At 40.9% G+C, this 14597-nt stretch overlaps 1 protein-coding gene across 30 annotated transcripts in view; it reads right to left on the bottom strand.

Annotated features, from left to right (window-relative positions):
• Positions 1-14597, bottom strand: part of NRXN3 (neurexin 3) — a 985030-nt gene that overhangs the window by 626400 nt on the left and 344033 nt on the right. For 25 of the 30 annotated variants that reach the window (XM_017741724.1, XM_017741721.1, XM_017741722.1 and 22 more), the window contains 2 exons: positions 9747-9950; positions 2094-2120 (listed from right to left, as the gene is read on the bottom strand). In XM_017741724.1, coding sequence (XP_017597213.1) covers positions 2094-2120; positions 9747-9950 — 231 coding nt within the window. The remainder of the gene's footprint in view (positions 1-2093; positions 2121-9746; positions 9951-14597) is intronic. The other 5 variants (XM_017741731.1, XM_017741732.1, XM_017741706.1 and 2 more) reach the window with 1 other exon arrangement.

The following is a 14597-nucleotide window of genomic DNA, read 5'->3' as shown; positions in this document are numbered from 1 at the left end:
CAGTGATATTTGCTCTACTTCTGCCTAACTATATTTTATTCATTCAAGGGTATAGTTTTCACCAATCCCCAGCAGGTTCCCCTCTAGAAAACAGGACAGCTGACCTGAGTTACTGCAACAGGCAGCAAAAAAACCAAGGTGTTGGAGGGACTAAGAGTAGGCAAGCTCATTTTCAGCAAAGCATCATAAAAAATAAATTAGGAAGATCCAATGTGTTTTAAATAAAGAAATAAATGTAGACCTTCAGGGAAAGACTGCATTTAAAAATGCAACAGGCTCAACTATTAAAAATGCATGGTAGCAAAATGATTCAAGATGTTTTGATGCTTATGGGGAAACTAACAAAAACATTGAATTCAAACTGTCTGCCCACTGCTCTTGTTATATGATTCTCTTTTTCCTGTTTTTTCCTTTTTTTTTTTTTGAATGTTTCTTCCAATTAGTGCTAGCTTTTTATTTGCATGAAAAACAGACAATTGCTACTTGCTACTAAAGCTGACTTCCCACCTGAAGATAGTTTTCCATAGCTAAGCCTTTAAACAGCCAGCTGTCATCAAGAGTTGAAGATGTTGACAACATCAGATTGTTGTCCAGTACCAGAGGAAATGACATGGATCCTCAGGTGACACACATCAAGATGAACTATGGGGCAAGTGTTTTGATAGAGTTACAGGCAGCTAAAGCAGCAAGAGCGTATGAACTCTTATGAAGCAAAAGATCCTATTTTTATGCAAATGCCCTCACCAGTGCTATGTAAATTCTGGCAATCTCAGTTACCAGACTGAAGACACTTTTCCCTATTGCACATTCTATCTTGAAATTTAGTGTGAAAACTTCGAAGAGCAAAAGGAATTCAACAAGACCTGTCAAGATTTGAGTCATACATTGACTTATCCCACTTGTAGCAATTTAATCCCATACAACAACTAAGCACCATGCAGCTGCTTGCTTACACCCCTCCTCCCATCAGTGGGATGAGGAGGAAAACTGGAAAAAGGTAAAATATGTGGGTTGAGATAACAATTTAATAATTTAAATCAAGTAAATTATCATGAACAAGCTTCTATGGTATATTAGGGCTTACCTCCAGCCACAGGCCCACACGAACCACTTTCCAAGTCCAAAAAACTAATTGCTCACAGTCTCGTGCAAAGTAGGCTCTCAATCAGCTGGCATTGGCCCTTCATAAATACTTACACATAAACTCTAATACAGAGGATCTGCCAGTTCAGGAACCTGGTTACAACTTCAGATAAGCCTCAAAGCACACTTGAGAGATAAACAGTTCCATTGTTTGGGGAGTGGGTTTTACTTTGAGGCCTACATCAACTTTGATCAACTCTTTGAAGTAGAACAGAAATAGATTTGGCTTGCTCAGTCAGTCTAGAAATGGACATAATCTTTCACTATTATTTTTCACAGACATTTTATAATCCTTCCTCCCCACTTCTACATACTGAAAGGAATCTTCAGTGACCCAGAGATTCAGATGGAATTTCTTATAGAAACCTAAGAGTGGCAAATGCCATATATATACATACATATATGAAGTATATATAATATACTCTAAATGTAAGATCTAATTTTTTTTCATTCTATACCCAAATAAAAATTACTTTGAATAAATGTCATGTTAAGTTGCTACCATTCTGTAATAAAGCAAGAGTTTGAAGCTTGTTTTGTTTTGGTTTTAAATATGCATGCCGTTTTGTAGTGGAGAGGTGCATACAGTACCTGTTGTTATTCTTATGTGGTTCTTTAAAAGTTTTCATAAAGCCAACAGGTTACCAGTGAAATACAGTATCAGCTCATCAGGTTCCTCAGGTGTTCTTCTGCAAAGCTATGAAATAACAGTTCATCTCCTCCTTGGAGAAACCTAATACAAAATTTGCCACACACAGTCACCTTAAGATCTTCCCTCCTCCCTCTCCAGCTTCATATCCCACCCAACCTTTCAATTTCAGGAGATTATTTTTAAAGAAAAGAAAAAAAAAAGAAAAGAAAAGAAAAACAGCTTATAAAACAGCAAAGAAAATAAAGTTATTTTAATATATATAGAAAGAGAACAAAATGAAACTTGAGGGAAAACTTACTGGCGTTACAGTTTATCCTGATACAGTCTAGATGGGGAAAAATAAATGAAAGATGAAATTGCATCCTTCAAGGTAACAGCTGCAGACATCCAAAAACAATCAGTCCACCCTTCCGGGGACAGACACACGCAAAGAGATGTGGCCATTTTATACTTATATACAGTCTGTACAAGTTCAGGAGTGGGTGTATATGTACAGTATATTCTATGTAAATATCTGTTACATAAATATATATATATACACACATATATATATACACATATGTATAGAGAAATATACCAATATACATACATATCCACATGTTGACACAGAAAGTTCTTTCCTTTTTATAGAAACCTACAAATCTAAAACTATCTTCCACTCCAGACCATGAACTGATGTGAATTACAATTAAAAATTTTATAATTAAGGCATAAAAATCTCCCTCAAGACACAAGTCATACTCAAGTGTCATTTTTGCTTTTTAGAGACCTTCAGCAATTTCCCTAAGAAGCTTGAAGCTCAAAGTGAACCTTTACACTTGGTTTCTTTTACATTAATTCTTATTGTTATTGCAAAAATACACCATCTGTCAACACAGAATACCTGTAAAATCAGCCTATGAGATTTGTTGGTGCAATATTTAACCCTTTCCAGCTCTCCCAAAGACAGACCCTCTTCTCATTCCCCCAAAAGCCAGCCCAGAACACTTTTTAGTATGTGCACAGACACATTTGACACTGTCCGCTCAGGTGAGGAAAGGGTTAATATACTGCCCTCTTGTGTCCTGTCATAAAATGGCCACTTGCAAACAGCTAACCGCACGAACGCCCAGCCCAGATTTCAGCTAGTTCTGGAGGTTGGGAATACTTTTTTTAGGGCTTGGCAGGGAGAGGGGGGGTTTCTTTCAAAGGCCCCCAGGCCTGCCAGTTCCTCAGAGCCCAATCTCATCTTGCTGTCTGAACGCTAAGACTGAATGGGGTGCTTGTAACGTTCAGGAAGAAGATGAAATGGACAGTGAAGTGGCAGATCTGGGAACCTTTGCTGGCCCTGCTTCATTCTGAGGTTACAGGCAAGGGAGGGACAAAGAGAGGTACATGGAAAGAAAAACAGAGTTGTGCTTGTGGAATCTAATAAATGGTAACTGAGGAGTCTGCACAAAGAAAGCAAGTTGCGGTAGGAGACCCTGAGCTAGAGGGCTTCTGAGCATTGCTTCTCTTTTTTAACACACTAACGCTCAGCATATCTCAGGATATGATCCATAAGAGGATCTTTCACTTATTAATGCCTACTTGCAGCCTTGTGAACATCCACTGCTGTGGTGTCTAACATGGGTGAGAGCTATGGTATCAGTGCTATTACATATCTTGGGCTATGCTGACCTTCTCGGGAAATCAAGGCCATGAATAATAGCACCATGCTAGTAGGCACCTTGTCTGGACAACTAAAGCTTTAATCACCAGAAATGGTTGTATTTATTACAGAGATATGGCCCAGCAAGGGAGATTATATAGAATGGAAATACAGAGAAATATAATGCAGTTTGCTTCTTAACTGGACGAATTTTATGTTTACTCAGACAGATGTAGAAAAATTATTTCAGCAGCTGACACTAAACACAGTTCTTAAAAAATGAAGGCGGGGAAAGAACAAGAGTCTATAAATAATAAAGAGTTGTAATGAGCAGGGACACACCAATCAGGAGTAACATAGCCAGAGAGAGTCTGTTTTCAAGCAGAACTTCTCCTGAGAAAATCTGGGTTTGGTTTTGTGCGATTAGGTTTGTCATGTGTCGTCAACCGCAACAGAAAAGTGGGAGCAAACAGCCCTGGAGCAACTGCTACGATCACCATACAGTGGTGGGTATATCCCTTATAGGAGTTGGGTGGGGCAAAGGGAGCTCTGAAGTACATGCAAGGGAACTTCCCTCTCTGACCTGATGGAGAGTCACAGCAAGAGAGATGCTCAAGTCTCATCGCAAGCGAGGTCAAGAGAGTTGCTACAGCTGGAACAACATGGGAATTTCTTATGGACTAAAGAGCAAGTATGCAAGAAAGGGAAATATGGCTGGTCCTCAGCAACATTCATCAGAGATTAAAATTACTTTTTTTTTGTTGATGACTGCAGAGTTGTGTTTTGGGGTTTTTGGGTTTTTTCAGTGATCCCAAAATAACTATACGTCCTAGGGCTTACCCTCAGGCTGAAACGCTACTCCAGGTGAAGGGGGAAATGTTTCAAAATGAAAACCAGTGTAGCCCTTATCTTGGCTGCGAGATTCCTGTTTCAAAGGATGAGAGTCCAGGCCACTGAGAGGGCTTCCCTTGCAAGTACACAGCACTATTACATCTCCAGACTGTGAGCACAAAGTCTGCAATGCCATGCAGTTGGGTGCCAGACAGAAATGCCCAGGTGCACTCCAAAGGAACGAGCTCCCCATCCAGGTTTCATTTAACTGCGTCAGTGGGGATCCTGCAGGGCAGCTAAGAGCTCCACCAGCACCAAAATACCATCCACACTACCATCAAAGAAAATACATAGGTTTCTTGTTCATTGCCTCAATTTTGAGCCTTGCCAAAAGCAATCCAAAAATTTTCCAAAAACATTAATACATGAATTTGTTCTCTCTCTCTCTTAAATCAGTTTTTAAAAAGGAAGAAAACACTTATGTCCCCCATAACTAGTACAACAGTACAAATCCAAAGCAGAGGAGATTTTTCCTGGTGGTGAGGGTGCAGGTGTAGTCTGGTCTTTGTGCTCAAAACAGCAGCATCTGGTTAATTCAGGAATAATTTAAAAAACTCCTTGGGATTCCTCCTGCACAGTACCAGGCCAATGATACTTCTGGGAATCAACATCTGGGGCACTCAGCCCTGTTATCAGTATTTATTTCTGAGATAGGTTTTGGAGATGAGTATGCCTGAACAGCTGTAAATCCAGTCACCTGCCAGTTCAGCAATTGGATGAGGAATGTGGTGGATAGTAGGGAAGTGAAAGTAGCGTCTGTTACTGCATGAGGAGCAGGATTATCTGGGAAGACCTTCTGCAGTTACTTTCTTTTCATTAATTGTCTAATGTAAACCAGAAGCTCCTTCCTCAGTGCTCAGATGGAATCTGGGCGTATCACTTGGAAAACGGGCCAAAGACAGTCTCCTTCCAAAAGGTTAAATAGCTTGACTGCAGTTAGCTAACACAAGGGATCCATTGTTTGAATTGAGGTATCTTTAGCAGCAAACATTCATCTGCAATTTAGTCCTGTGCTTCTTACCACCTGTATCTTTTTGTCTGAAAATAGTAATATTTATTTGATGCTGCTAAGGCTCCAGGCTGTTTTATCCTTGAATCAAGAAAGAAAGTCACCTTTGCTGTGTGAGAACAAAATGGTTTTTCCTTTGGATGAGCAGCCATGTGTGGCTATGGAAGAGTACTTTTAGGCAAGAATAGGACAAAAAACTGTTTCTAAGCTCACTCTGAGTTATTTCCTATGGGAAAACCAGATAAAGTCCTGTGCATACTTACCCAACATTATATTGAGGCTCTTTGTCTCTCTCCTACTTGCACTATTTGTATGTAGAAATGACAAAAAACCTTCATTTTGGATGGGCAAAGGTGGCTCTGACATCCCTCAGGATTTAGCTTAGGAAAAGATAGGTGAGAGGGATGGTTACACTTCCTTAAATGAGAGGAGACAGGACATATTTATCCTAGTGACCGGTGACCTGAATATCCTCATCACCAGTGACCAGGCCAGGAAGAAAAAAAAAAGAAATATTCTTAAGTAAAAGTCAGTACAACATTATAACCCTGCCACTTATCAATGGGAGGAAAAATGTGAAGGTGGATCTCCCTATCAGACCAGCCATTTCTTTCCCTTTCTGCACATCATCTCAGCATCAAAAATTATTCCCAAGCATGTTCCAAGCTATGATTTGCTTAATTTCTCTCTCTCTCTCTCCTTCCACTCCAGACCCACTTCTTCAAAATCCTTCTCAGCAGAAGTGAGATATGCATCACATTTGGATTTCTGTTCTTCACACAACAAAAACTCAAAACTACTGATAGTCATGCTGTCAACATGAAGATTTGCAGGGCCTCTGGCACCCACAGTGGAAAGGTCTGAAGCAACTTCCTTGCCCCCTTCCTTAGAGAATTATTCATTGCTGCTCTTCCTTTCCCTCCCACCTTCTAGAGCAAGCCCCCAGCTGCCCATGGCCACCCACACCTGCTGTATCTCTCTCCCCTGACTGGCTTGGACACTGAGTGCTGAGGGGTGAGAGGGATATGCCAGCCCCTGCAGGCTGCTCCGTATGCTCTGTTCTCAGGGCTGTTTGCCGTGCGGGCCGCAGGCTTCAGGCCTTTGAAGGGTCGAATACCATCTTTTGATTTACCATGGCTGATGGGGTATGGGAAAGCTTTACAACTGAAACACACAGAAGATTCAAAAAAAAAAAAAAAAAAAAGAAAAAGAAAAAGAAAAGAAAGAAAAGAAAAAACAACATAGGAAAGACCTTAATAAAGACACAAATGATAATAAGAAATCTAATGGAATAGATCAAAGAAGAGAAGAAAGAGACAGCTCTTAGTAATAGTATTAAATGACTTATAAGAAAAGCACAGTTAACTCACCCCTCAAAACAGTCCTTGTTTACACACATGTATCACAGGTTAGACCCTCAGGGGATACTGACACATAGCTAGTAAGCACCAAGCATATTCAGGTCTTCAGAGGTGGTGTTGATGACTGTTTCTCACGGGTAAGGAGATTTTGGCAAGGTTGGATAAAGATTTGGTTCTCATTTGTGACATTTGGGCTATGAACGGTCTCCATACAGAGTTACTGTGACTTAGAGTAAACAACTGGAAATGAATGGCTCTGGTAAGGTGATTCCTCCTCAAATTCTGTTCTTCAACAGCAAAGTAACTTTGCTGTTTTGGCAGAAGGAAAGTTCTGTTTCAAGGACATTATCTGACAGCTTTATAAATCTGAAGAAAGGAGAGGTGAAGCTCAGTGTGCGTTCCAACAGTCTAAACTGCCTCTCTGTTGAGTCAGACATAGAAGAGTGCTGACAGGTTTCCACTGATCCAGCCTGTAGTCACTTTGGGGAAGATTCAACCTCACAAAAATTTCCAGCTGAAAAGCTGGCAAAATGTGGCATACACATTGCTTCAGTCTGCTACTACACAGAACCAGCCTTCAGTTTACACAGGGGTTTGCTCACAGATTTTGTCCCTGCATTAAGCTGTCAACAACACCTCTTTCCCAAACATGTGTAGGCCATCTGTCAAATCTTTAGCCACATCTTTTAGGTGCCAGACAGTAAGAGTTGAGCAGTCCACCCCTACGCTAGGTGATGGCATAAAAAACCCCAGTGAGTGCTAGAAGTGACCAATGCCAATCAGGCATACAATGTTGACAGGCCCTGAGGGAAAATATTGTCTGCCAGCACGATATAATCAAAACTGGAAAGGAAAGAGTAAGCTTTAAAAAATAGATATATTCAGGGTTACCTAAATATAGCCTCCTCGTATTTACTTAGGGTCTAAGTCTAGGAGGCCCTGAATGCCCAAATGAGCAATTCCACTAATTCTCCTTCATTTTTAAGAAGATATAACAGAATCAAACAAGTGGTACCTTTCTCAGAAGAAAAAGTGACAATTTTTGATGAAGTCTGGAAATTTTCATGCTGTAGTACTTTTCATGTGGGAATACCAAAGGTGATAAAAGCAGTCCTTACTAAAATAGTAGCACATCCCTCACAGGGTGCAAAGAATTCTCCTTTCAACAAATAGAAAAACTAAGGCTTGAAAAGTAAAAGAACTGGCTCTGGGCTACAAGAGGATACTGTAGAGTTGGGCAGATACTCAGCTGCCCCATCACTTCCCCAACAGAATCATGCCACTACCAATCTTTCAGCGATTAATTTTATTTTCTGAGAAAAAAATAACTAGCCATAATTTTCAAGAAATGAAACGGGGAAAATATAATCTCATTTTGCTTGATTTTTAGCAACAACTGATTAGATCAGAAGAAAACGCAAACACATATACACAGATGCTCTGGGGTTTTGTGGAAGATTCTCTTTGCACATGTAAGGAGCCTCAACAGCAGTTCTTTTGAGCTGTTCTCCAGAGAAACCCTGGAAAATCTATGAAATTTTCCTTCGCTTAGAGTTCATATAGGCAGAGATGGCTATCATCAGAGTGCTGTTTCTCTTTATTTGAGAAGTTACTGTCATAGTTGAAGTTCATCTATTCCATCTGTCCTGTAGGCCAGTCTGGATAAGACAGCAACAGCTCTTATGCAGCTACAGACTCAATAGTGCTTTGTGCTTCTTCAGTCAAGCTAAGCAAAGCAAATATGCAAATATATGGGGGGGAGTTTGTTGGTTTTTTGCTTTTATTTACTAAAAGGCAAGAGTTTCTATAGACTTTTAGATGGACACTCATTCATTTTAAGAGATATGAACTTGTTTGACGTATCTTCTTCTCTACACTTTCTTATTCAAAAAGAAAATAATAGGGCCTGGCTCACAATTTCAAAGCAAAAAAAAAAAAAAAAAGACACCAGATGCAATTTTAAACAGCAAGCTTGTTCCAGAGGACAACTGCTGGACAACATATTCCACAAACAAAGCTGCGACATGGTTTGCTCCTGATAGTCACAGCTCTGAAGGGCTCTGAAGATGGTGATACTATTAGCACAAAAAATGTGAAAGCTTGTTCCAGTGGGCCTTAGAACTTTGAAAGCTGACAGAAATTCTAACAGACCATACACAAACCTTCACATACAATAACCTACACATTTAAAGGTATAAGATTATGAACTATGATGTTAGTTTTGCCTGTTTGAGTCAGAAACTCTTTTTAGTTGTATTCCTCAATTCACATGAAGCAACAAGCCGCATCACTGAAAAGTGAAAGAAAGCTTCAGCTCATGCATTTACATTCTTTAAGAATTTCACTCCGTAGAATACCTAAAGACTGTCAAGAAAATGAATTGAGGCTAATCTAATAGCACATTCACTCCCAATTGTTTTTGTGTTGTTGTTATTGTTGGACTTGTTTCTAATTGTCTTTTTGAATTATTTTCTGAGAAAGTATAACTCTAAGGAGACAGAATACAGCCCTTTGGGATGGGGGGATGCACTTTTACTATTGTTACTTTCTTTTTAATAAAGATACAACAAAAATCACCAGGCTTTTTTATTAGATATAAAAAATATGGCAAGCTGTATCAAATGCTACCAAATTATGCAAAGGGCAGGGGGTTCACAGGGCTTCTGCTTGCCACCATATCCATTTTGCTTCCTTTCCATGTTTGCCTTTGACTGTTTTGAGTGATGCTGGATGAATGAGGGATGTAACTGATCAAAAGATGGACCAAGTAGCATGTTTCACACAGAGCTCACCAGTCCCAGACCAAGAAAGGAAACTTAAAAACTTAAAGATTTAAAAACCAACACTGTCCATAACGAAGAACTGACAGCAAATCTTCATGCAGCAATGCAGAAGAGAATTTCTCTCCGCAAGAGAATATAATTATAAAAGTTTGTTGTTTTAGAAATCAATCCAATCCAATCAAACCAACAGAAATTAAATGAAATTATTTAAAAAAAAACACTAATCACAAGCCCAAACTAATAGTGAAGAGGGCAGTGGAAGGTGTTTATACGATACCTAAGTTGACCATGAGTTTGACACGGCCTCCATCCAGCTCCAGGCGCAGAGTGTCAGCAGAGTCTCGTGAGGTGGTTGCCATCAACAGCCCATAAGCACGCTGGGACATGAAGCGGAAGGACACATCTTCTGCTTCTGTGTGCATAACCATGGGCATGATGATCTTCATGTACATGCTGCCATCATAGCTCAAGATAGAGGCCTCTGCAAGGAATCAGAAAACAATTGCAAGAAATGAGAAGAAGTTACACCTCTGAAGAACCCCCACATCTACCACAAAGCACTGTGTCTACAGAAACCATAGCACTTGCCACAGAAAGGTATGTAACTGGGGAAAGGTGCAACAACCATTTAACTGCATCTAGAAACCCTGTGGGGCAAATATGAGCAGCAAAGAAAGATGTGGTGTTCACTGCAACTGGTAATAGCAGTAGCCTGGACACATAATTCCCAAGGTCAAGCATGTTAGGAGAGAGCCCTTTTGTGATTAGGTGCTAGCAGAGCCTTTGTTTTTCACATCTTCCAGAAAATGCAATCTCCTTCAGTGCACTGAAGTCCAGCCTTCCCTAGGACTAGCAGTAACAACTACAGTGACTAGTGTTCTAATTTCTGGTACTCTTGCTGTTGCTTATTTAGAGAGGAATTTCATTTCATCAATAACACTTTAAAGACAAACAACTGTATAAAGTGCATTTCCTAACAGGTCTTTTCTAAATCAGATTTGTTCCTTTTTGTGATTTTATATTTTTTCACTACTTACTAACAATCAATGTTAGTAGAGTTCTGCTGACACAACCAATGCAAATGAAGAAAGGAATAAACCAAACTCCATTGCAAGGGCCATTCAAATGCAGCAAAAGTTAGAAGATAGAGGCACAATGAAAGCCAGGAGGAGGGGGGGGAAAAAAAGTGAAGAAAGAAGTTATGTTTTACTGTCATCTCTGAGGATGTCAAGGAAAATTGGAATTTCAGTCGAGGAAAGGAGTTAAACTTTGCATTCTCTATTTGTTCAGGGTCTTGTCTGCAGAAAGTGATATTCTCCTCTAAGGGGTAGAATTAAAGTCTTGTGTTAGAACTGCAGCAAGCACTACAGCATGGCAATTATTGTTTCTTCAGGGAATATGCTCAAAAGCATTTTCATCTGCAAAATTTACAAATCTACATAAATATATAAATGTATGAATCAGAGCATTCCTATTCCCCACAGCCAACCCCCACCAAAGACAGACCTGTAGAGATTGCTCCATGTAGGGCTTCTACCATAAAACTACATGTCAAAATCCCAGAGTTTAAAAAAACCTGACTGCTTCAGCTTCCTAGAAACATGGATGGATTGCTCTCTTACCAGTAACTCATCCATAAAGCTCTCTTACCAGTACCTCATCCAGTTCAGTTCAGCTGAAGTTTTCTCAAATGATTGACTGGGATTCTCTCCAGGCACCACCACCCCACCGCCCCCCCCCAGAAAGTTAACAGCCCATCTAATTTAACCAACTGCAAAACATGTATTTGGAATCTAGATGCTCTCCTTATACTTCAGCCCTTTGTCCCATTTTTCCCAGACAATGAGAGCAGAACTTCCATCAGGAAACAGCGAACTTGGCAGAGCTGAACCTTACTCCTCTCAACGTCTAAATGTTAAATGCTACAGTAGCGTAAATTGATGGGAACCTGAGGAAGATCTAAATGTCCGTGCCACAAAGCAACCATGGCTGGCTCCAAAATGGCCAGAAACAGAACTGCAATGCAATAAATATGCAAATGAGGTGATAAATAAAGATATAAATATCAAGCTGATAAAGTGACAGAGGAGACACATATACGGTTCCAAAATATTTAGTGGGGATCACAACAGTTGTGCAGATGCAGCAACCCACCACACTAATAGCTGGTGTGCAGCACCTCAGTGGTCATAGGACAGGCAAACATAAGAAGAAAACTTTTCTGGGACCACCATTAAGATGTCTGTGAACAGCATCCTTACTCACCAGTTTCCTTACCTGCGTTCACCACACACTGTTATGGTCTGTACACAGAAAGCTCTCTACACACATCACCCACTCAGCCATAACATTACACACATCTCTGGTACCAGTTGCCAGTGTTGCCCTGAGGTCCCACATCTTCATTTGGCCGAGAAACAGAGGAGCAAAGAAAGCCTCTTTTTCAAGGTGGAAGAATAGTTTCTTCCTTTCAAAGTGAAATTCTCTTCCCCCTCACGTCTGCACCTTTCACTTGCCACCCACAGCTGCAAGCTGGAACTAAATGTACTGTATTTTATACATACACTCAAAGGCAATGCCTATGTACACACAAGCCTTCCTTGCTCTCTTTCCTCTCTCTCTCTCTGCAGATTGTATTAGAAAATCCAGTCAAGCATGAAATGGCTCTTTTGAGGCCTTCAGTTCAGATGTGCCTTGCATGAAACAGTTGCTGGCCCTAGCACATGAATAGCTGCGAGAAGGGGGCTGGAGGATATCGGGACTGTGAGTGGGAGTAGCTGACACAAATGTCCCAGCACTGCTGCTTCCTTCTACACAGTGCCATGCATTAGGAGCTTTGAAAACATGAGTTTTTCTGCAGTGACTAGAACAAACCAAAAGCATGGTAATAATGAGTCTCTGCCCTTCAGTAAAATTTGTGTCCTTCAGCTTTACTGATCCCATCGCCAGATAACTACTGCCCTTAGACAAGAAATCCCAACCCTTACTATTATACTTATGAAAGGAGGACCTGAGGAACACTCAGAATTGCTGAAGATAACATAAAAGTCTGGACAGTGTTTCAGCTGACATCTCACAGTAGCATAAACCAGGTATTACTGTCCCTTCTCTGGCCAGTCTGCTACAAGCACGATGCAATGAAACCTCGTAACAATTAAGTAGATAAAATTAATATCTTGAAATAGTTGAAACGGCCTCCACAAAACCACAGGAGACAATGTTCTGTTCTTGTGCCGTATGCACTTGACAGATTTCAAAAATAGCAGGATTTCATTCTCACTTTGCAAGTCTTCTCAATCTGGAGTATCTGGGAGCCTTTCAGCACATCTCCTTGCAAGCAGACCATTCCCTCCAGTTATGAAAATACTCCGTTCAGAGGAGGGTATTGCCTAGTAGCAGTCATACAAATAAAACCTATTTCCTTTTCCTGACAGTCAGTCCCCAAAGCTCAAGAAAAGCATGTTACAGCTGAGCAACACATACAGCAAATCTGCTCAGGGTTGAATGCAACCTGGCAACAAGTACATGACCTCAGCCACCCAGACACCTGTGCTGGCGACTTCTGCCTGAATACAGGCATCCATTCAACTGTCCTCAGCCACCCGCAGCAATGAGACTGTAATGCTTTGTTCAGCACAATACTAACAGGCAGCAGCACAGTTATCCAAGTTGAAAATACATGCAGGTTTCTGCCACCCTTCTACTTTTAGGGTAGCTATTATATTGGATGCATAGGAGCAATGTGTGAAATCATGCTTGAAACCCCCACAGACTTGTACAGACAAAAAAGTGAGTGGCATTTATTTGTGATCCTAATGCCAGAAGCTTCATTGCCATTAGTTTGGAGATGGGAAGAAGAAGAAACCAGGTGCTGGTTCAAAACTGCTCTGACATAATGCCAGAAATCTGTGAAAATCAATATGTTATTAGGAGCAATTAGCTTCCTAGTTTTGTGCTCTCAGACCCTGCCAGTTTTAATTTTACACTTAGCATCCAAAGGAGCAATTCATTGCTGCTTCCCCACAAGGCTCTGCATAAACCTCCCAGGGAGATGGAACAGGCATATTCTTAGCACACAGACAGAAAATTATTCAAGACCTCTTCATGCTTTTTCTCCTGCTTTCTAACCTCTCTCTTGTATTAATCTCCATCCCTTGCTTCTTTTCTTCCTTCTTCCTCTTAGTTTTTCTGTACTCTCCTTCCCCATGGTCTTTTTTCTCTGCCTCCCAGACTACAATACAGTGTAGTTTCTTACTGAAATTTTCAGAAAGGTGACATTGCAAAAATAATTAAAAATATCCACACTTCATGAAAGTTGAAGTCCCCAGTGACAGCAGTTCAGGGCACACAACATTTTCCCCAGCTACATTTGTGAGACCAAAACTCTTAGACCAAACATTTCCACATTCTTGCAAATTCAAATATCCGTGAAGTACCTAAGCTATGTATCTGCAAACCAGACAACACTTTCCTGAAGGCATTGATTGCACAGCTCACCTCCTGCCCTCACATATCCACTAGCAGACACATGGCCCCAGATAAAAAATAGATTTTCTGAAAACAAAAATTACACTTTTAAACAAAACAAAAATCCTACAAAAATAATATCTAAAAAGAAAAAAAAAAGGAATCCTAATTCCTGTCCAAGTGGATTCCATACAGATGAGTTTCAACAAAAACAGCCTGACAAGTAATTTGGGAAGACTGAATGTAATCAATCAGACTGAATCTGACTAGAACCCAGGAGATAATACTCCTGTTTTGGTGGAAAAGATATGATGGGAACTTTAAGTGCTCACAAGCGGTTAGGACCTTGCACATCATCCAGCAGGATGGGTGCCAGGAGCTGTGGAGTTCCCTGTGCCAGTCCCTTGCTGCCCAGGGCTGTCCCACATGCACAGGAAGGTGAGTAGGACAGATGTACAAATGGGGGCCAGGTCCAACCGAGAAACCAGGAAACCTCAAGGTCATGAGGCAGGCCCACGGTCAGGCCAGGAAGTCAATCTGCTGGCCAGGGCTAAGAGCAATTGCCAGGCAGAGCCACAGTGACAGGGCTGGACGTGGGCCTGGCCTGGAAGCACCCGCGGCCGGGGCTGCTGTGGGAGGGACCCTGAGGCTTGGCCCGCCC

The sequence above is a fragment of the Corvus brachyrhynchos genome, unplaced genomic scaffold (assembly GCF_000691975.1).
Source record: "Corvus brachyrhynchos isolate BGI_N302 unplaced genomic scaffold, ASM69197v1 scaffold115, whole genome shotgun sequence".
Classification (NCBI taxonomy): domain Eukaryota; kingdom Metazoa; phylum Chordata; class Aves; order Passeriformes; family Corvidae; genus Corvus; species Corvus brachyrhynchos.
This window is presented reverse-complemented; position numbering and strand designations above follow the sequence as displayed.